This window comes from Ursus americanus, chromosome 24 (assembly GCF_024610735.1).
Source record: "Ursus americanus isolate L20-20 chromosome 24, mUrsAme1.1.p, whole genome shotgun sequence".
NCBI classification, from domain to species: Eukaryota; Metazoa; Chordata; class Mammalia; order Carnivora; family Ursidae; genus Ursus; species Ursus americanus.
The window spans coordinates 2,430,200-2,452,775 of NC_142150.1; the positions used below are offsets into that span (position 1 = coordinate 2,430,200).

General features: G+C 46.2%; 1 protein-coding gene across 5 annotated transcripts in view; it reads left to right on the forward strand.

The window, feature by feature from the left end:
• The window catches only part of MICAL2 (microtubule associated monooxygenase, calponin and LIM domain containing 2), a 210,902-nt gene that overhangs the window by 183,645 nt on the left and 4,681 nt on the right, over positions 1-22,576 (forward strand). For 4 of the 5 annotated variants that reach the window (XM_087855274.1, XM_087855276.1, XM_087855275.1 and 1 more), the window contains 3 exons: positions 1,322-1,415; positions 16,841-16,943; positions 20,376-20,449. In XM_087855274.1, coding sequence (XP_087711400.1) covers positions 1,322-1,415; positions 16,841-16,943; positions 20,376-20,449 — 271 coding nt within the window. The remainder of the gene's footprint in view (positions 1-1,321; positions 1,416-16,840; positions 16,944-20,375; positions 20,450-22,576) is intronic. The other variant, XM_087855273.1, reaches the window with a different exon arrangement.

The following is a 22,576-nucleotide window of genomic DNA, read 5'->3' on the forward strand; positions in this document are numbered from 1 at the left end:
GGGCTGCAATGTATGAATTTGGGGGCAGGGGGACGATTCAGTCTGTAACAACCATATAGCCATAAAAGCACAACAGTCAGTCATAAAGTCATTTAAATATTTCCCTTCCGTTAGTGATTCTACGTCCTGCCATCAAGAGATGGATTTATAAAAATACAATTGTCTTAAAAGAGACACAGAGGGCATGAAATCACAGTGGTGTTACCTAGAATGCCCATCTATTTCAGATTTTATGTTAAACCCTGGGACGTAAACCCTCTTAGCTGGGACGAGGAGAGCCAGGCGGCTGCTCGGGCCAGACCCCTGCTCGCGTCTCTCCACGGGGCTGGAGGTATTTCAGTGATTGTGCTCTGAATCCAGGGCAGGCCGAGAAGATGGGGAGTTAAGCAGGAGAGGGGGTGAGACAGAGCTGCAGTGAGGAAGGGAGGAAGAACAGGCACATTCTACCGGCCCAGACAGCTGCCGGCCCCTTTCATGCACCCGTTCGGCCAGGTGCAACGTCTGTCTTGCCGGGAGATGTGCCTTCTGGCAGCATGCTGTTTGAAAGCAGCGGAAACTGAGGGGGAACAGCGTGTGTAGGGGAAAGGCTTTCCCCTCATGTTCCTTCCTAATGCCGACAAGAGGGAAGTAGCCAGTAGGGGAAGGAAGACCGTCCACGCAAACCCGAGTGTGAATAGGTGTCCACAGGGAGCCTCGGGAGTCTTGCCTCGTAATCTGCTGCTAACAGCCGCTGTGCACGTGCACGTCCAGTGGCCCCTGGGTGTTAGCCCTGCGGTACAGTGAAAGCGTGTTTACAATCTGTAGCTGAGGAGGGGAGCTGGACACGCCGAGCAAGGTGCCCGAGCCCCAGGAGTTGGCCCGGGGCCTCCTGCTGCAGCCCAGCTTCCCGGGAGCTGTCTGCTGGCTCCTCTTGGGAAGATGGGATGCGGCCACGCTCTGTGTTGGCCCCCAGATCCTCATCGTACTCCGAGTAGTAGCTGCCGTTCTGCATACGCTATGAGCACAGTCAGAGGCCAAGGCTCAGAAGGGTCTGGGAGCCATGAGAACCTCCCCTCGCCCGGCATCCTCTGCCTGAGGGCACGTCCGTGTGGTCGGCCTGGTTAAAGAGGACTGTCTTCATGTCTCCATGGGGGCAGACTGGGCTTACAGACAGACTCCATGCTTTGTGTTTTCACACTAAAGAAGGGAAACATCAGGATCTAGTTATTTGGGAATTCGGAGGTCCTTACCCAAGGAGGGACAGCATGAGGGACAGAATCAGCCCCTCACGTGACTCTGCACCTCAAGAGGCCCCGTGTGACATGTGACCCTGGCGTTGCAGGCCATCCAGAGGCAGCTGGCAGAGGTGGAGCAGCGGCAGAGGGCTTCGGAGATCCAAGGCGTGAGGCTGGAGAAGGCGCTGAGAGGGGAAGCAGGTAGGCGGCCCGGCGGATGGGAGAGGCGGGTACGGCTCCACGTCCGTGCTCTGAGAGTACTGCCAGTCTAACCGTGTTGTCCCCGTGGAACTGTTAACGAGGACATGTGGCGCCAGGTTTCCAAAATCAAACTGACGGTCCAGTTTGAAATTCCTAGGGCCCTGGTCAGCCTGTGGGCCTTGTAACTGGGTTTCTGGCCTGCCCAGTCTCACTTCTGCAAGTGTGAGTGTTCTTTGCAATCCAGGGGTTATGAGAAATTCAGAACTATTTGGGTGTTCAGACAACGTTAGTAGTGAATCAAAGCCCGGACTTGGACTCAAAGTCCTCATTTCTTCCTTTTCTAGCTGTGTCCCGTGGGCCGGTCATGTTCCAAACTTCTATGAACTTTCATTTTCACCTCTAAAATGGGGATATTTGTGGTTTCCTCTAGAACTGACATAAGGATTAAAGAAGAAATTATATATAAAATATATATATAAAGAAAATAAATTAGTGTTTTGCCTGGTACAAGAAATGGTAAGTGTCCCACCAATAGCTTCAGATTCTTAGATCCAAACAAATTCCTCTGGTGAAGACCTACCGCGTGGGAGACATGAAGACAGCGGGTCTGTAACGATGAGCACAGCCCAGTTTCTGCCTTTGAGAGGTTCACGCTCCATTGAAGGATGCAGGCACATAAATAAATAGACCACACTGCAGGAGAACACGTGCAGTGATAGGAACAAGCATTCGGGGAGGGAGCATGGGAACACAGTCACGAGCTTCCTCACTGACCTTGGGGAGAAGGGCACTCAGGCTAAGCACCTGGAAGGGGCTCTCCATGATGATGGAAACCACAGGAAGAACAGGAATTCACCTATTCACCTAGGAGGTGAGGAGATTGTTCCAGAAGAGGGAATGGCACCTGCAAAGGTCAAATGTGAAAACACGGGATGTGCCTCATTGAACAAGGGGCCAGCAAAGGATTTGGAGGTGAGGGATGGCTTAAAGAAACCTACGTTTTTCGTTTTTTTTTTTTTTTTGGAAGCTGTCCCAGTACTAGTTTCCAGCTAGTGAATTGGAGGGGCCCTTAGAGTTAGGGGTGGTATTGTCTCTTTAGTTTTCGGATGTGCTATCTTTAGCCTTCTGTGTTTTCGATCTAATGGGTGAAAAACCAGACCCTGAAAACATATCTCTGCGAGCGATCGCATAAGCAACGTGGTACTCATTCAGCAACGTGGCGGAAGGTTGGGATTTCAGTCCTCTTAGAAGTTCAGTTATGTGATATCAGCAGGGGCAGACCCGGATTTCGTGAGGCCTGAGGTTTGTACAAAGTCCCGCGGGCGAAATTGGGAGGGTTGTTCCCAGAGCCTTGCGAGGTCTCAGCCAAGTGAGGGGCCCCGCGGCATGAGCATCAGGAGCCGTACGGCTCCCAGGCTTCTGCGCACCGGGGAGGTGCTGGAGTCCAACTTGACCCCTCCGAGCCTGAGTCCTGGTGTGGAAAGTGGGAGTGCTCATCATACCAGTGTCTTGGATTTGTGCTGAGGATTGGTAAAGCTGTTCGTGTGGAAGGCTTAGCACAGCACATGGCATGGGGTAGACGACTAGTATTTGTTCCATTTCTTTTTTTTTTTTCCCTAAGATTGTATGTATTTATTTGTGTGTGAGAGAGAGAGACTACAAGTGGGGGAGAAACAGAGGGAGAAGCTGACTCCCCGCGGAGCAGGGAGCCCGATGCAGAACTTGATCCCAGGACCCTGAGATCATGACCTGAGCCGAAGGCAGACGCTTAACTGACAGCCGCCCCACTGTCCCTGTTCCTTTCTTACTAAAATACACTGCGCATGTCCTTGCAAAGATAACCCCAATCGGCCTATCAGGAGTAGACTTCGTGACAAAAATAATCACTGTTTCTTGCCTGGAGTGAGAGTCCCTGCCTGTCTGTACAGCTGTTGCTAGGGCGTTCAGTACAATGAGCTGCCCTTGTTGGCTGTACGACCAGATTCCCCATCCAGAAGGCTCTGCACTAGTCTTTGGGAATCCACAGATTTCAGTGAGAGCCTTAGAAATGGAAAGGATAAGCCAGCAAAGCTGGGGCACATTTCAGTTTGCTGGGGAGGCAGGATGGCATGGTGGGGAAAGGCACCCAAGAGCCCCGTGTGCAAATTCTGCTCCGTTGCGTTTAGGCTGCGTGACCCTGGGAGAGTTGCCTAACCTCTTGGGCTACAGATTCCTTCTGTGAGAAATGGAGCTAATGATCCTCCCATTACCAGGTCACTTTGAGAACGAAGGGCACTGGTGGGCATAGTGCCTCCCAAGAGCGCGTGCCACGTTGCAGGCATTCAACAACTGCCGCCTGGTATCATTTTTACAAAGTACTGTTCAACATCCCCACACATGCACTGTGAAGGAATTGACTCGCTCATCTTTGCCGCTTGAAATTTACATTCGAGACACCAAATTTTTCAGGCTTCTGAAAATCGCCCTCTCCCCCAAGTGTACAGGAAGGGTCTTTTGAATTATCAGCTAAAGAAAGCCAGCTTGTGTTCTCAAAGGTGCGTCGACCCAGCCAGAAGATGGATTCCCTTCATTCCCTTTACATCCTTAGTAATTTAATTCCCCTGTCCAGTTTATGGGCCTTTCCCCCCTTGATTGTCCTTGTGTGGGTGACAGAAGCAGATGAACATGGGGCTGGAGCCTAGAAGAGTCGAGTCAAGGAGAGCGGCCCCACAGGAAACCAAACGGAGGATGTGCGAACCAGGCATCGAAATTAATACACTCCAACTTGTAATAACATTTGTGCAATAATAATATTCCTTTGCAGTTTAATATTCTATTCAGCCCCTTTAAAAGATTGCCCTGGTGCTTAATGAATGACCAATGCTTATTAGGTTAAGTCGTATTTGAGCTGGCCTGTGCTGCTCTGGTTCAAGTGATTTAATGGGAATTATTTAATAGGTATTATTAGGATAATTAGAAAATGATCGCAGTTAGGCAATAATATTGAGCTATAAAGGTTGTGAATAACCAAATTTAGAGACAGGCCTGAAAACATGAGTAGTCTGTGACAGTTATGCAAGGCTCCTCTAATAATTACGTGCGCCGGTCTGAAAGGCGCTTTTGTTCCTAGGAGTTATTCATTAGGCGGGCATTGAATTAGAGGAACATGCGGGGGTGCGGGACGGAGGGCGATGATGGCTGATGAGCTAAATGAGGCTTTGATGAGCTCCTAATTGTCGTGACAACAATTCCTTCTTTCTTTCTTCCCAACAGTCAGAAATAAACTCCCCCACCCCCGGGAAGGGTTGTTCCCCATTTTGTCAAGGAAAAAGAAACAAAGAAAAACAAAAATCCAGCCACCCACCCTAGATGATAAGTCATGATGTCCTGTCGGTTGGGTGTTGGGAGGCAGGGAGAAGTGTTATGGATGGATGTCCTTGGAAAAGGGAATGGATTCCCCTGGTGCTCCTAGCTGCCCGGAGTTAAGGTCCAGGATGTGCAGGGGCCTGATTGCCCTGGGCCCCCACCCTCTATGGGGAAAACGAGCCAAGCTTTGCGAGCCACTTAGACTCTTCTTGGTCAAGGCGCTCTTAGCCACTGCTTTGTTATCGATGTGGTGGTCAGTGTTAAGTGTGAGGGCCATGGAAGTCCCCAATTTTGCAAGAGACCATCATTCAAATTTAGATGGTGTGGATAACAGAATCTCCGCTTTCTTTCAATAATTGGAGGCAGGTAAAATCTGATGAAGACTGAGAGCAGCTTGGAAGAAGAAAAGATTTGTCCCTAGGGGAGGTATATGGGAATTACTTTTCCCTTATAGCTCTACCAACTTTTTGGGAAGGTTGACCAGCTGGTTGTCTGCATTGAGCTGTTTGTTTGTTTGTTTGTTTGTTTGTTTGTTTGTTTGTTTGTAAGGTTTTTTCAGAGCCAGATGGCTTCTCCTTCACAAAGACGGAGTTTACAAAGTAATAGCAGGATGTGTGAGGCTGCCAGTAGGTGGCAGCAGGAGCACATATTATGCCAAGGGAACGTGCAATGCTAAGCTAGCCAGGAAGAGGGAAGTAGTTTGGCTTACACTCTGTGGTTTTTATCTTGATGGCTGCTGAGGAACAGAAGAAATAATACTTTTCCTTGATAATGTAACACGAGGTGCCCTGAAAAGAACGCAGATACCGCAATCAGACACTTGTGAGTTTGAATCCCCACGCCATTCGTAGAGAATGCCAGGAGTGACAAGATTCCAAAGTCGATGGCTCAGCAAGCCAGGAATTTGGACCTTGAGAGCTTGTTTGGAGGTTCTAGCAGGGGAGCGCAGCTACTCGTATACCCTTGACCGAAGAACGGTCCTCCTCTATCGGGGAAGGTCGTCCTCTTCGACCGAGCGCGCAGCTTCGGGAGGGACGCACATGGAGCGGTGAGGGAGGAAGGGGACACCCGCCTAGCCAGCCAGATCAGCCGAATCAACCCTGGCGATCAATGGGGTGACAGATGTCGCAGCCAGATCGCCCTCACATCCAGCAAGCCAGGAATTTGGATGGGTTTGCCACAACTCTGTGCGCTGAAAGCAAACAGTGAAACTCCGTGCACCGGAGCACAGGAGTTGTCTACTCCCCGCCCAGCAAGCAGCAGGAACGCAGCATGGTACGAGTTACCCTCTACCCGAGTGACCTGGCAGGCCCAGATGGCAGCTGTGCACATGGTGGATGGTGCCACGGCCCGGAAGCTCAAGGCAGGGCCCTCCGCGGCATTTACAGCAGGCACCGGCAAGCCAGCCCCTTCCCAGGAAGCAAGTAGTTGTACAGTAGTCCTGCTGAGGGATCCTGACCTCCTTCTCAGAAGCGTCTCCCTGGCTGGTTGTAGGAGTTGCTCGGGCTTGGAGGGTGGTGAGGCCTCACTGTTAATCACACTCGGCAGACATGTGTGGGGGTGCTCAGGGTCTACTCAGGGTCTACTGCAGATTGCCTTACCCAACAAATAGTAATTATGCACCAATCGCGTGTGCCCCTCGGATTCCAGCCTCAGTGGCCACCCTGTAGAAAGTCAGTGGCCTTCCCACAAACATGGGCCCTGTGAGGGTGAGCCTGAGATTCTTTTCCTGAAGAAGAAGGCTTGAGTCCTCTCCGCTGAGTGGATTCCTGGGGCATCGAGGTCTCAGAGTTAGCGGCCCTAGAGCATTGCTTTAAACACAAAAACCACCATGACAACAGCAAGACGTACATTTTATATCACAAGTTAGCCCATGTAAATATATACTTGAATACAATTCATCAAGAAATAATACTGAATTTTGCAACATATAAAAGACTAGTACTTTCCATTCCATCTTATTTTTAGTGCTTGTGATGACCCATTAGGTTAATTTTGCAACCCTCAGATTTAAAAAAAAACACAGTCATAATGATCTTTACCTGGAAAAATATTTGAAACTAGATTACCAAGTGGCCGACTCAGTCAGAAATAGAGAATGCAGTTCCCGAGAAGCATGGAGCAGCAGAACAGGGGACTAGATGCTGTAACCGCCCATTCACCACAACAACTATACTTTCCAAAATACTGCTGGGCTCCCAAGTAAGTGAGGTAAACCTCTCAGGGCCAAGAAGAAGGAAGAGTAGGAGAAGAAAAGTGTGCTGAAACTTACATGTGCCAGGAGGGAAGCAAGCATAAAAAAGAAATCCAGGGTTGCCTTGAGGATAAATACCAGTGGTTTTAAAGTTTAAGCCTTGGGACTAAGGAAAAGGAGGGAAGCTAACCTCGAGAGTCCCGCATCATGCCAGCTCTTTAAATCCCTGAAAGACAAGCATCGATCGTCTACGAAAGAAACCAGGCTTTCATTTATGATCTCGGGATTCAGACAAATTAAGTTCAATAAACTGTGAGATGATAATAATAAATAATCCTACAAAACACAAGGAAGTGAGCCACTAAGAATGGCAAAAACGACACATTTAAATGGCCAAGAACTTAAGCTATTATTAATTATTAAATACAGAATATGTATGTCTATGTGTCAGACATTTACAGAAACAGATTACACATAAAAATGAGCAAGCAGAAAGAAACACTATAGAAGAGGCCAGGCAGCACCACCTTCACCTTAACCAGCCGTGACCACAGTCAAACGTAACACCACGAGCTTCCGGCTGTGACGTACCGAGAAAGACACATCATCACTTAGGCAGCAGCAACGCTTAACCTGAATTTAACCATAAGGATATAATCAGACAATTGCAAACTAAGAGACCATCTGCAAAATAACTCACAAATGTCAATGCCGTAAAAAAAACAAACAGCATGGCCATATCTAGGAACTGTTCTAGATGAAAGGAGACTAAAGAAACGTAACAACTACATACAATGCTTAACCCTTTAGGTTTAAGTTTTTTCAAATAAAAAGCTGAGAAAATGGCCAGGGATTTTTTTTTTAAGGATTTTTAAAAAATAAATAAATGGAGAGTCTGAAAATGAAAAATACATTCATTGAAATTAAAAACCCAGTGAATGTACCACACAGCAGCTTGGACACGGTGGTAGAGAGAATGAGTGAATTGGACACTATATCTGAGGAAATGAACCAGAATGCAGCACAGAGAGAGAAGGAGATGGAAAATGCCAAAGCGTGGTTTGTGGACACAAGATAAAACGAGAAGGTGTGGTATGTGTTCGATCAGAGTCCTGGAAGGGGAAAGTAGAAAAAATTAAGGTTGTGTATTATTTGAAGAGATGATGGATGAAGCATGAGGACAAAGCATTTATAAATGTTAGCTTTCTTTTTCTGCAAATGGGTGAAAGCCATGAATCTATAGATGCAGAGGTTCCAGGGTACAGAAATCAGGATAAATTTGAAGTACATCCACACTCTACCTTGGCACAACGAAGGAAAATGTAGACCATCAAGGACAGAGATTATCTTAAAGTGGATAAAGAGTAAAGATAAATCATCTAAAAAGGGAACGAAATTTTTACTAACAGCCCTTTTCTCAGTGGCAATAATGGATGTTACAAGACAGTGGAGTAATAGTGTCAAACAGCTAAAAAACCCCAACTCTCCAGCGAGAACAGTGTACACAGAAAAAGTGTATTTCAAGAACAAGTGCACAATAAAAAACGTTCATTTTTTTCTCAAATAGAGTTAACCATGTATAAACAAAATTCTAGACAATATACTTTAAGGAGAAAGGGATATGCAGAAGGAGGATCTGAAATACGGGAAAAAATGGTGAGTAAAAAAGTAATAAACACGTAGTAAATCAAATAAACCTTGTTGATGTAAAATAACATGGAGTTTTAAAACAGAACTGAAGTACCGAACTAAAATAGATATAAGTTTGGAGTTGAGTGATTGGAAGCAAAGTGTCCCAGGGCCCTTATACTGTTTAGAAGAAGGTTAAGAGAATAAGTTTAAACTTTGTTAAGGTACTAAAAGTACCTACTTAAATTTTAAATGTAGACACTAAAACAATAGACATAAAATTAGTAACTTCCAGATCTGTTGGAGGAAACAAAGGGAAAAGAAATTTAAAAAAAAATAATGATCAGCCAAACAAAAATCCCAACTCAATTCCAAATAAAAGCAAAAGAGCATTTTAAAAAGATAAAAAGATAGCCCAAAGTAGGACATAGAAGCAAATCCAAATACCTCAGGAAACATAATGAAAGTTAATGAACGAGACAACCGTATGCTGTTTAGCAAATCCGTATAAAATACAAATACACAAAAAGCTCTAAAGTAAAAGGATGACAAAATATATACTCACTAAATAAAGCTGTGGATAACGTATTGTGTTCAAAATTCTCCATAACAAAAATAATTGAGAAACGAGGAAAAAAATCTGGAGGTAATTACATTAAAAGCAGATAAAATAGCCTTTAATACCAAAATGATGATTAGGAATAAACAGGAATAAAATTACTACATAATTTTTATTATGTTTTAAATATTTTATTTACCTTTTCACTCGAGAGGGAGAGAGAAAGCATGAGCGGGGGAGAGGGGCAAAGGGAGAGGAGCAAGGAGATGCGTGCTCAGCACACAGCCCTATGCGGGGCTTGATCCCAGGACCCTGATCATGAGCTGAGTGAAACCAAGAGTCAGAAGTTCCACCAGCTGAGCCACCCAGGTGCCCCATATTACTACGTAATTTTTAAATGATCAACTCACCAAGAAGATATCACAGTTTTAAATGCATATGTATTGATTACAATAGGCTCAAAATATATGTAACGACAACAACAAAAACGGATGAACTACAGGGGGAATTTCTACTACCGGGGCAGGAGATTTTTAGTATATCTTTCAATGATAGTCAAGCAGACAAAACATTAGTATAAATGTGAACAATGCAACAAATAACCTTACTTTAAAAGGCATTTATAAAACCCTCTACCCCACACTTAGAGAATGTATATTCTTCTCAAGTTCACGTGGTGATTTATAAAAATTGACCATACTAGTTCATAAAATAAATCTCAGAGAACCTGAATTCTACAGACCACATCCTGTAATACCATGTACTTACCATGTGCTTGACTTAGAAGTCAGTAGCCAAGAGATAGTTTTTAAAACTATGCATTTGGGAAGTTAAAAGATATAGTTCTCATGGATCAAAGAAAAAAATCAAATGGGAATTTCTTAAAAATATACTTGGAAATTTAAAATATACCAAATACGGAAAGGAGAACAGTAGACCACAACTCAGGGGATGCAGTGAGAATGCTGTTGAGAGGTATAGCCTTCAGTACTTTTATTGGAAAAGAAGAAAGGCTAAAAGTTAACGAGTTAAGCCTCCAACTTAACTTAGAAAAAGCAAAAACAAAATAAACCTAAGAAAGAAGATAATAAGTGGAAAGAAATGAAATAGAGTCGTTGTGAAATGAAGAGGATCAAACAAGCCGAATGTTGGTTCTTTGAAAAGACTAATAAAAGACTAGAAGCAACCCTCTTCGATTGGTTTTTAAAAATAAAATAGAAGACACAAGACAGAAAACAGATTAGGAATGAAAAGGGCAGACATAACCAGAGATATAGCAGATTTTAAATAAAGAATATAAATGAATATTTAATGCAATTAATTTTAAAATTTGGCAAACTAAGGGTGAATTAATAATCACCATGTTAACAAATGAAAAAGGGAAACTATATAAGTCTTTTCAATATAAGAAAAAATATCATTCGACAAAATTCAACACTCATTTGGAGGAAAACTTTTAGCAAAAAAGGAACAGAACAAGATACAATGTTCTTAGTTTGAAGGATATCTTTGAAAATATTGTAGCAAACATCACTGTTAGATGGTAAAATAGTAGAAGCATTCCTTTAAAAATCAGAAGAGAAGAATGACTACCCCTTCTATTCGACACTCCCCAGGAGACCCTAGCCAGTACAGTAAGACAAGGGGGAAATGGCATAAAGTTTGGAAAGAAGAAGCAAATTTTTGTTGTTTCCAGGTAGTAGAATTATCCACATGAGAAGCCCCCAAAAATGCACAAATAAATTACTAAAAATAAGAGCCTATATGACGGTGATTGGATATAAGCTTAAAATAGAAAAAGCAATTACATTTCTAGATCTCAGCATAAAGCAATTAAAGAATGAAAGAGCAAACATGTCCCTTGCATTAGCATAAAAACATATGGTACCTAGCAGAAAATGAAACAAAAATGTACACGACCTTTATGAAGCCAATTTTATTGCTTCACTGAAAGCCACCAAAAGACTCACACATAATCTCACATACACGAAAACCTGGTGTCAGCCTGCAGTGGCATTGCAGGTCACGGGTAATAAGTGACTCTGGGACAAGTGGTTTTCAACAGAGGAGAAAGATGAAATTGAGTCCTACGTCATACAAACAAATCCATTTCGTAAGGATTAAAGATTTTAATATGAAAAGTGAAACTTGAGAAGTTAAGAAGAATCTTTTTGACCTCAAGCTGGTGGTCTGTAGACACTCTAAAGGAAAAGAAAAGAAAGATAAGCCACGACTTCAGAAACTACATCTGCAACAAATATAACCAAAAAAGGATCAGTGTTCTAGACTGTGTAAAGAACTCTTACAAATCAATAAGAAACAGAGAAGCAAATATTTGCCTACATAAAAAATAGGCAAATAATTTGCAACGACACGGATGGAACTACAGGGTATTATGCGAAGTGAAATAAGTCAATCAGAGAAAGACAATTATATGACTTCATTCACGTGTGGAATTTAAGAAACAAAACAGAGGATCATAGGGGCAGAGAGGAAAAAATAAAACGAGAAACCAGAGGGGGAGACAAACCATAAGAGACTCTGAATCATAGGAAACACACTGAGGGTTGCTGGAGGGGAGGGGGTAGGGGGATAGGGTAACTGGGTGATGGGCATTAAGGAGGGCACGTGATGTAGTGAGCACTGGGTATTATATAAGACTGATGAATCACTGACCTCTGCCTCTGAAACCAATAATACATGATATGTTAATTAATTGAATTTAAATTAAAAAATAAAAATAGGCAAATAATAAAAATATTTACTTCACAGAAAGAATACTCATTTTAGTAACTAGGAAAATGCAAATGAAGACTACAATGAGAAACTATTTTAAACTATTAAATTACCAAAATTTTTAAAACTTGATAATACTAAGGATGTGGCAAGGATGAGAAACCAGGGAAGCTGTTTATTCAATGTTAGTGGGAGTATAAACAGTCATAGCTCTTGGGAAGACACTTTGGCTTTCTGCCGTGAAAGTGACTGACCTTTTGCATACCATACTATTCAAAAAGTTCATTTGTAAGTGTGTATTCCAGAGCAGAACATGAAGAGCAACTTCGATATCCATCACCAGGAGAATGGATCAGTTACGATATGTTCAAAGATACCCCCAAAGTGATTTTGACTGTTGAGGCAAGGAAGACTCAAAAAAACTACTGTAAGTTGTTTCATGGAAAAAAAGAAAATTGAATGGAATGATTCAGTTCAACTCGTGTTTGTTGAGTACAGCATCAGTAGAACTCAGCACGGCTGGAAGGCAACTCTCTCATGCACCACATTTTGGGAAAATGCACAAGAGAAATTAAAGAGGGGACTTGTAATGCAGGATAAAAGTCTGGCTGGAACCTGTGGGTATAATGCAGCAAAGAGGCTGAATCGGGCCGGGGGGGGGTTCTAAAGACAGCAAAATAGTGCCTTTAAAGCTGTTTCTTTTGGATTGAGAACAAGGAAAGGAGAGGCCCAGTGCTGAGGCAGATGGTGTAAAGTTACATGATGACAAAAGGCAGAATTTCCAACTCTCAGCTTTTATGTTTTCTTTATCAAGGAAAATGGTCCTCCATCTAGAAACGTTAAACACATCTAGAAGAGGGAATTGCATCTGGATGAGAAAGCTGGGTGAGAAAAATGAGCGAGCAATGAATTCAGGTTTCTAAGCCCAGGTGAAAGATGGTATATAGAGTAGTGTCTTGGGTGTGGCATTACGCAATCAGAATTTGTCGAGTGAACCAAATTAACCCCCTGGTGTTTGAAATAACTGGTAGATGTAACCTCCGTCTTTGGAAATCCATAGAGAGTCCCAGAACCAAAGACTAAAGGCCAGTATATTTTCTATGTTTCATATCGCATGGGAAAGAAATATGAATTCTGATCCTTGTCAAAATTCTAGAAAGAATTATTAAAGAATTTGTGAACATTTAGAAGGAAATTTAGAGAGTACTAGGAACCACTGGTGTTTACTGAGAAGCTGAGAAAACAAATGTCATTTCCTTTTCTGGGTGGAGTTGTGAGGTTTGCAGTGCCAATGGACATGGCAGACACTGGGAAGCTTGATTTCAGGAAATTACTTTACCACAGTTTCCTGTAACAGCCTCATGGACAAAATAGAGACATGTGTGCTGGATGATGGGGTGCAGTTAGAGTCTGTAGCACAGCCTCGCCCGAAGCCTGAGAAGGGTCCTAATGATGGGCCAGATGGCTCTGTTCTTGGTCCAGTCCCATCCGACATTTTGTTTTCAATATTGCATAGAGGTCCAGGATGCCCATTTATCAATTCTGCAGAAATCCCAAAGTGAGCACTGTGTCAGCTCGATAAAATATCCAAAAAGATTCCCTTCTGATGGAACAGAGTAGACAAGATGATACGTAACAAGATACATAGAAAGTCTTGAGTCAGGCGAAGGGAAAGATCAGTTGTACCAATAGAACACGGAGTCATCAGACGTCGCCAGCACCAGGGTGGAAGGACCGCCTTCGTGTGCAAGGTAGTAAGAGCCCAGTGAAGACACACGGCAGCCAAGAGACCTCGGCAGCCCCAGGGTGCCGGGCAAGGGTGCGGGAGGGTCTCTCCACTCTGAGCTGTTGATACTCTGATTCGGACTTGCTTTCGGCTACATCCCCGGGTGGGCAGCCCTCTGTGACACAATGATAAATGACCTGGGGGCGCTGGCTCTGACAGAACGCTTCAGTGAATCCTGAGACCTGTCTTCAAATACACGAATGCCTTCTGTGTGAAGGTGAAGTGTTCTCTCTTTTCCTCCAGAGGGCAAAACTGGACTCAGTGGCCGGGGGGCCAACCCATCGAAGGCCGGTGGAAAGAAGGCTTCTGTCCGTCAGAGCAGACAGCCCTGTAGGTAGCTCCCCCATCACGTGGGGCATTGTCGTAGAGGCTGGGGCGGAAGGAAGGAGAGGGAATTCCTGGAACAGATGACCCCAGAGCGGTCTTCCATCGTGTATGTTACATGATTTGAATAATGACCGTTTCCATTTATTGAGCTTAAACCACGTGCCGTGCCTGGGTTAAGGTGTTCGTGTGCACAGTCCCACTGCATTTCCCTCACAGATGAGAGGCCTGGGGCTCAGGGAGGCTATGCTAAGTGTTCAAGCCCACGTGGTGGGGGGTGGAAGGGTGGAGGTTGGATCCCAAGTCTGAGTTTAAAGTAACTTTTATGTTACATATCATCTCTGGTCTATATACTTTATTCTTTGATTCCCGTCTGTGTGGTCGTAGCAAGGGACGCGCTGTATTCTATTTGGCTGTGCAGGGTTGGTTTCCCTGCTGAACTGCAAGCTCTCAGTTTCCCTAAGAGTTGAAACCAATGCTTATTCACCCCTGCCCCTCAGCACTGTGAACACTACTCAGAAGATGTTAGTACTCAACATGTTTATAAATTCATTCATTCATTCATTCATTCGTTCATCCGAGAAACCTAAGGAAGAAGAACACCTTGCTTATTTCTCTCCCTCCCTCTCTCCCTTTTAATCCTTTCTGTGTAAAACTTCACTTTTTCAACCACCTTGCGTGTCCCTTTGTATCCTACAGTGTAAAGTACAAGAGCCTTAGCACGGGGCCTCTATGATGAAATCCTCAGACACTCCCAGACCTCACCCTGCACCCCTCCATCCCCCTTAGCCCTGCCTGATCTCTGTCTCTACTGCCTTCTGTCCCATCCCCACGTCTTTGCTGACACTGTTCCTTCTTCTTGGAAATGTCCTCTCCCATCCTCATTATTTCCTCTCCAAGTGTTACCCATTCTTCAACATCCCAGTTCAAACACCCAGCCAGCCTCACATCCTGACCAGGAAAACCCTCCCTTCTCCATTTTCTCAGAGTACTTTTTTGCTGCTTTGTTGTTGCAAGAGTTTCCTAATGGTCTATTTTATTCTAGCTCTTTAAATCCATCTGATTCGGAAGAGTCTTAAAGGAAAAAAAAGAGATGGCAGGCGTTATGCCTTACTGCGTCCACATTTCTCATGATAGGTAGCCTTATCTGTCACTGTGTCCCCAGTACCTGAAGCAGTATCCAATACCTATTCAATGAGTAGGTATTATTAGACGAGTGAACGAACTGTGGGTGGATGGATGAAATGGGCAAATGAATGAATTCATCAGAAGTCAAGATCTGCATTATAGCACCAGTTTACCCATTATTTATATAATTTGGGGGCACTTCATATAAATCTCTCTAAACCCAAGTGTCCATATCAATAAAAAGGTGGTTAAGAAGACAGGGAGGGGCACCTGGGTGGCTCAGTCATTGGGCATCTGCCTTCGGCTCAGGTCATGATCCCAGGGTCCTGGGATGGAGCCCACTTCAGGCTTCCTGCTCAGCGGGGAACCTGCTTCTCCCTCTGCCTCTCCCCCCACTCACGCTCTCTCTTTCTATCTCAAATACATAAAATCTTTAAAAAGGGGGGGGGGAGAAAAAGGAACTCATTTTTACAGATGACTTAGTAGGTACAAGGCAATGTGCTCGGGGTGTGACTCACCTTACACGTTTATAAGAAGGAGGGAAGGAGTGAGGAGGAGGGGGTAGTGCTGTGCAAGCTGCGAGAAGCCTGGCTTAGGATAAAGCTCACTTGAGTTCAGGTCCTGGCTCTGCCACTTACTCACTGTGAGCTTGGGAAAATTAATCTTCTAAACCTCTGTTTTCTTCAGCTATCAAGTGGTCACAGTAAGCAAACCTACTGGTGAGTTTGTGATGAGGATTTAGTGTGATGTCCCATTAACGCATGGAGCCCACTGACAGGCATGTGATCACTGCATAATACACAGTAGCTGATTACTGTTGTGTTACTTGTGTGTCTTGTTGTTCAGTTTAACCAATAAAGAAGCAAAGGCTCACGCATAACTTCCGTCCGCGCTGTTTTCCCCTCTGCTTATGGGACACTCCAGTATAAATCCTTCTAGAATGGCCATGAGCTTTGCAATACAGCCTGCGTTCTCAGTTCAGGGTGAAATACTAAAAAGCCACCTCCATGTTGCTACTTCTCAAATATGCCCAGATTTTAACATTTTATTATCTAAACCTTTAGCATCTAACATTGCATATCTAAAAGCGTTGTCAGTGTTCCTATGGTTATTCTTATGTTTAATAAAGGTCATAATCTAAGTTATAAGAAGGTATGAATATAACTCCCCCAGTGAGACTCAAAGCTAATAACATTCTTTTCTCATCATTCAGCTTTTCTTTGTGCAAAAAATCAAAATGCTAATCACCGCCCCTCTATGATTAAATGTAGCACGGGCGTCTCTGCCCCACGAGGGAGCCACGCCCCACCTGGGCACTCAGTAATCATTTGATTTGGAGGGGGAAGGGAGGAGGAGATAGTAACCAGCAGAATGAGTAGGGTTTTCTTTGGTGGAGAATGTGAGGCATAAACATACGGAAGTTTTACAGAGGATGTACCAGTAGGCAGGAGAAGTTTCATTTATGGCAGGACATGATCAGGATTGTATGACCCTTGGAGCTGAAGGATCCTTGGCCCCAATGTCCAAGAGGACCTCGCCCCCAGAGCGTGCCAGGTGGGCTTGATTAGGCAGGCCCGCAACCTGCGGCATCAACAGGCCATCAGGGGGCTGCCGCCTGCCGAGCCCTTTCCCGCTACAAACAGAGCCCACTAAAGCAACGCCTACGCGGGTTGATCGTGGGGAGAGAAATGCCAATCTAACGCATTTGCTGTTGATTTCTTAAGCAGATTCAGGCGCACAAGATGAAGCAGAGCTCTTGCAGGAATGGTTTAAGCTGGCTCTGGAGAAGAATAAATTAATGCGATATGAGTCAGAGCTCCTGATCATGTAAGTAAGGCAACACAGATAACAGCGAGTCCTAAAAGCAAAGCGGGTGGGAGTCGGGTGGCTCGCCCTCCCAGGTTGAAGTCCCAGGAATTTTTCTCCTCGTGCATACAGAATTGTGATTGAGGCAAATTGGTATTTGGCGTCTTGCATATCATGTTGTCATTACTGCGGAGAATCTTCGTCGTCTGTTCTCTCTGTGGAGTCCTGTGGCTCAAATAGGTGTCAGGCGATGGGTCCAGGGTTGGAGAGCGTTTGGATGAGGTATTTGCAGTCTATCCCCCCCCCAACTCCGGGCCAGTGGCCGGGGGGGGAAGGGGGGCACCTGCAGTCGCACACCTGCGGAGGGGAAGCATGTATCTGGCCTCTGAGTGTGAACCCTGGGAAGGGCTTGGGGAGATCCGCCCGGCTACTTCCTTGCGTATTTAACATACTGAGGGACTGAGACCCCTCCGGCTGTGCTCTCTGAATGAGAGGTTGCAGCCTGGTGGGCGATCAGAAGGTAGAGCTGGATCTCCTGACATCGGACAGAGCCGAAGGTCACTCAGCCAGATGCGGACATATCTTTGGGGGTAACCATTCAACCCACTACACTAACCTGACCCCAGAATTACACATATTCACCTATGTCGTCACGAAAGTTAATGGACCCACTTGCTTCTTTGGGGGCAAGGCTTTTACTCTAGACCAGTGGATCTCAACTGCGGGCAATTTCACCCCCCAGGGGATATTCAACAATTTCTGGAGACATTTTTGGTTGTCACCCCAACCTAAACACCTAAAACACCAATAGTGTCAAGATTGAGAAGTCTTAGACCCATGGCAAGGCTCCGAGTAATCAAGAACCAGGTCTGCTCTAGGCAGGCTGATCCCAAGAGAAAAAGGGTGTGAGCTAGGTTCACCTAGTTCCTCCCAAATTTGCCTCTTCCAGGGTGGGAGTGAGTAAGAGTGGGGGTTGGGGAAAGAGACCAGGAGTTACACTCATTGAGCTTCATGGACGTGGAAAGAAAGTCCAGGATTGAGGAAGAAGACATCTTCCTTAGTAATTATTTTTTCAGTCACTATTTTTTAATTGGATACACACGCTGAAACTCAGAGCCACACTTGTCCTTGCCCACCTGACGGCAAAGCCCTTTTTACACAGTCATACCATCCTCCTGTGGACCACATCTGAATCACAACGTTCATTCAACAAAAACGTATCCAACACATTCTGTGTGCCAGGAACTGTGCTGGGTACTGTGCAAAGAAGAATAAACAGGGCGATGGTCCCTGTCTTCCAGGATCTCGTGGTTTCGGGGGAGGCAGACATGCAAACACACAGCACACCAGCAATAAGAAAACATGGCGAGAGCTCCATGGAGGTGTGTGGAAGGAGCAGTCCGTGCGTAGGTTCTCCCGTGAGAATCAGGGAAGTCGCTTCTGCTGCTGCGCTCAGTGCCTGGCTTCCCTAGTCAGCGTGTGGTCAGAGGGAACCTCTTCTCCGAGAGACGCCAGAGGGAAGAACTCAGGCATGGGAGCTAGACAAAAGCACGTGGGAGCTCTGGTAAAGGATAGGCTTTAGTTTCGAGAAAGAGCTGGTTCAAAAGGACAAACATCTTAGACAAGTGACTTGAGTGCTTTGGGAAAGCAGATGCCGAGACAGGGTTAGAAGCACAAGAGACAGGGCGCCTGGGTGGCTCAGTTGGCTGAGCGGCTGGCTCTTGATTTCAGCTCAGGTCATGATCTCAGGGTTCCAGGCTCGAACCCCGAGCTGGGCTTTGTGCTCAGTGGGGAGTCCGCTTGGGATTCTCTCACGCTCCCTACTGCTCTCTCTCTCTCTAACATAAATATATAATTCTTTTTAAAAAAGAAGAAGAAGAGACATAGTGGGATAAAGGGAACGGGAGGGGGAGTAAGAGGGAAGTCTGCAGACCTCTGTGGTCCTGACACCCGTGAAAGGAGAGGGGGAGGAACGAGAATTGGGCAGAGGGGCGTCCGAACTGCGGGGCAGCCCGAGAACGTCTCAGCCAGGCCGAAAGGAGCAGAGACGCCATCAGAGGCGACCAGCTCCAGGACTGCCGGCTGTGCTCTGTCCCTGGCTGGGAGCTGCCCGGGGACAGCGTGGCCTCAGCGCCACACTGAGTGGACTGTGCCTCAGCAGCCAGCTCTCTGCACTCTGCCCAGAAAGTGCTCTCCTAAAGGAAGCCTTGAGTGCTGCGCTTCCGTGGGTGCCCAGAGTGGGCCGAGAGAAGTTCAGGGTCAATAACAAAAGGCAGACTATTGAACATGGCAGGGGGGTTGGCCCAAGTAGTAGGAGAAGTAGGAAGGCGAGGGCAGCCGCGGCCGGGCACAGCAGAGCGACCCCAACGCCGTAGCGGATACACGCACACTGCAGTGGGGCTGGAAGGGAAGGCCCCGCGCTGTCAAAGGCAGGGCCCTGTTCTTGCCCTCCCCCCTTCGGTGTCTCTGTAGCAGTGAACCTCTCTCGCCTCGACCTCTCTCCTCTCTCTCAAAACTCTCCTCTGGGTTTCTGTGATGCTGCACTGCTTGTTTCGGTTGCTTTTCAGAGCTTTGATAGCTTCCTCCCTGGTTATATCTCTTGTTTGGCTTCTCAGTGTAGGCATTTCCAAGCTCCTGTCTTCAACCTTTCCTTTCTCTACAGTCTTCCTTTTAGGGATCCCATGGTTTCAACTACCACCTCTGAGCCCTGCGACATCGGTGTGTGGTCCTCATTTCTCCTGAGCACTCCAGGGTTGGGTTTCCAAGGGTGGGGGCCTCCACATTACGCACGGCCTAGCGTGTGGGCACCTTGCACGCACATGGGATATCCCCAGGCATGGAAAGGCCAAGAAGTGCCAAACTGACCTTCACCGAGAACTAACTTCGCTTCTTGACTCTGCTGTTCCTGTTGGTGGAAACACAGAGACCCCAGCTTGACAACTCCAAAGCATCACTGACTCTTCTTTCCACATCTCCTACCGCCAGATGGATAGCTGTCTGCAGGTTACCGCTCTACCTGGACAAATGGCTCGCCCCTGTGTCCTCCCCCTTGTTTTGTTGTTTTCCACAATCAGAGATTTGGGAGTTGGTAGAGGTGATACTTGAAGTCACGTTGCCCCTAAAGGAGACAAGAATTTTGGGTTGTCATTGCTTCTCCCCTGGATCATACTATAGCCATGTCTTAATGATCCATCCCCAGAGGGTGGCCTGGATGGCCTTCCAGACGCCCCCTGGGATCACATCCCAGCCTTCAGCTGCTCCATCGCGTCTACAAGCCAGCGTATCCCAGCAGCCCTTCTCGGCTCCTTCAGCAGCAGACCTTTCCATTTAGAGAGATTCCAAGACCCCAGTTTTAATAAGAAAAAAAAAGTACAGTAGCCATAGTCAGTGAGCTTATGTGTTTCTAGGCAGATCTTCAGTATTTATAAGGTGTGAACGTTTTCTTACCCCCAGGGCCCAAGAATTAGAATTGGAAGATCATCAAAGCAGACTGCAACAGAAATTAAGACAGAAAATGCTCAAGGAGGGTGAGTACAGCGATGTGTGTTTGGGTCCCTGTGAAGGACATTTTTCCCCAGAAAGGGACTTGCACAGAGCACGGCCCAAAGCAGGCGCTCTTCCCATCTTGCGCGAGCAGCCTGGAGGCGAAGGGGGAGGCCGGAGAGGTGGAAGCCCACCGCCCGCCCAGCAAGGCGCTTCTGGCTTCGTTCACCTGGGCTGTGTGGGCAGCATTGGACTCCATCCCACAGGCTAATAGAACAATACAGTTCATTCACTTTCCCATCTATTCAGTTTAGAAATACTTCGCCGAGAGTCTAGTGTGGGCCTGGCGTATGAAGAAGAGCACCCCTGCCCTGGGGTCTCACTGGAGAAGCCAACACAGAGACAGATGATGAGATGAGATGAGAGCCAGGACACAGGCGCCCGAGGAAGGCGGGCCTCGTTCTGCGGGGCACTAGACGTGGTACCGGAAGCAGCCCCCGCCCCTCCCCGCATGGGCAGGGCCAGGGCAGCACATGTGAGAAAATGATCTCCACCACGAAGGAGGGAGAGTTGAAATAAATTCAATTGACACGCTGGCCTGATTTATGTGTTCATTGGCTCCAGCACGCTAGGCGTATTTACCGCTTCGTACGTGCGTGTTCGTGGGATCAGATCTCTGCATGGCTTTCCTGCACTGAGATCTAAGTCTAAAAGGACAAGTTCAACAATTTCTGTATACCTCACGGAACAAACATGGTACCTCCCTATGGGGTTGCTGGTACAGGGCAAGCACCTAGCAAATATTGGATATTAGTAAATATTAACCATCGTCATGGTTGTTTTTACTTAGTCATTTTATCCCCATTTTACAGTTTAGAAAACTGAGTCTCAGCACACTTGGCATGCTCGGCACGCTCAAGGTAAGTAGTGAGGGCGCTGAGATTCAGGAACAGACCACCACAGACTCAGGGTCTCCTGCTCTTTCCCACATAGTAGTGAGTTGTGGGCTTCTTTTATAGCAAGGAAATTCTTTTTCTAGCAAAATCCTTGTAGGGCTGCACTATATAGAACAGATAAAATTGGTATGCATCATTTGCATTTGTCAGAAGGGCTCAGATGATAAGCCAACATTGAGAGAGAAATTTTTTGTTTTTCTGTGTTGATTATCAAATAAGGACCAACACTGGAATAGACCTAGATTAACAAACCATAGAGCATAATATCTGACTTACACATCTAATAAAAATATAAATTTGCTCCATTTCAGGATGGTAAAATAAATACCACCAACAGACCCCATTCGCCACCGTTGAATTTTCTGTTTTTTTAATTTTTACTGAGGAGTGAGGATCATACATTTCTTCAGTCCTCTCAGGTGTGCCAAACAAAACAAAGCTTCTTCATTTTAACTATACCTGAGCTCTTCTTCCACAACAGCTTTATCCCATTAGTTAGCAAGAGAGAAAAGAACTTTGTTTATCCCTCCCTAGTATACGCAGTCTGATGCAATAATTTAAACAGTCCCTGTAGGACGTGCTCAGTCTCTCTGGGACGAAAATGCTCAGTCTGGGCGATGGCCGCCTCTACCTTCTGCTTTTCCCCGTAAGGCCAGTAACCGGGGGACGCACGTTTGTGTGACTTCTCGGTAGGTGTCTGTTCTGGTTGCTCTGAGTCATTAGCCCCCGCACCGCTGTGTCCTGTCACTGGGCTGCTTTCTGTCCACTGACATTTGCAGCTAAGGACTGTGGCTGGCCTCCTCCACAGCCTGGCCACCCCTCAGCACGCCTGGAGCCTGCGGGCATGCCCCGGCTTACTCAGCCTCACCTCAGCACATCCTCCATTCGGCTTGGCCACACGGTCTCCACTGGGGGGACCACACCTCTCCTCAACATGGGGGAGCCCTATGGGAGGCCCACTGACCAGCCGGTGGGCACTTCTGGGCCTTACCTGGGCCACACAGAGCAGGTGGAGATCTGGGGACACAGACTCGGACCCTTCCCTGCCCAGCCGCAGTGTCCTACTGCCCCATGTTTACACATAAGGCGCCCTTCCAGCCAGCTGCTTCCCAGAATTCCAAACAAGGGGCAGGGTAAGGATCCTTTGGCCCTTAGTGTTCCCATCAAATGGTGTGACATTTCCTGGCCCAGAGTCGAGAGGCTGGAGCGCAGGGC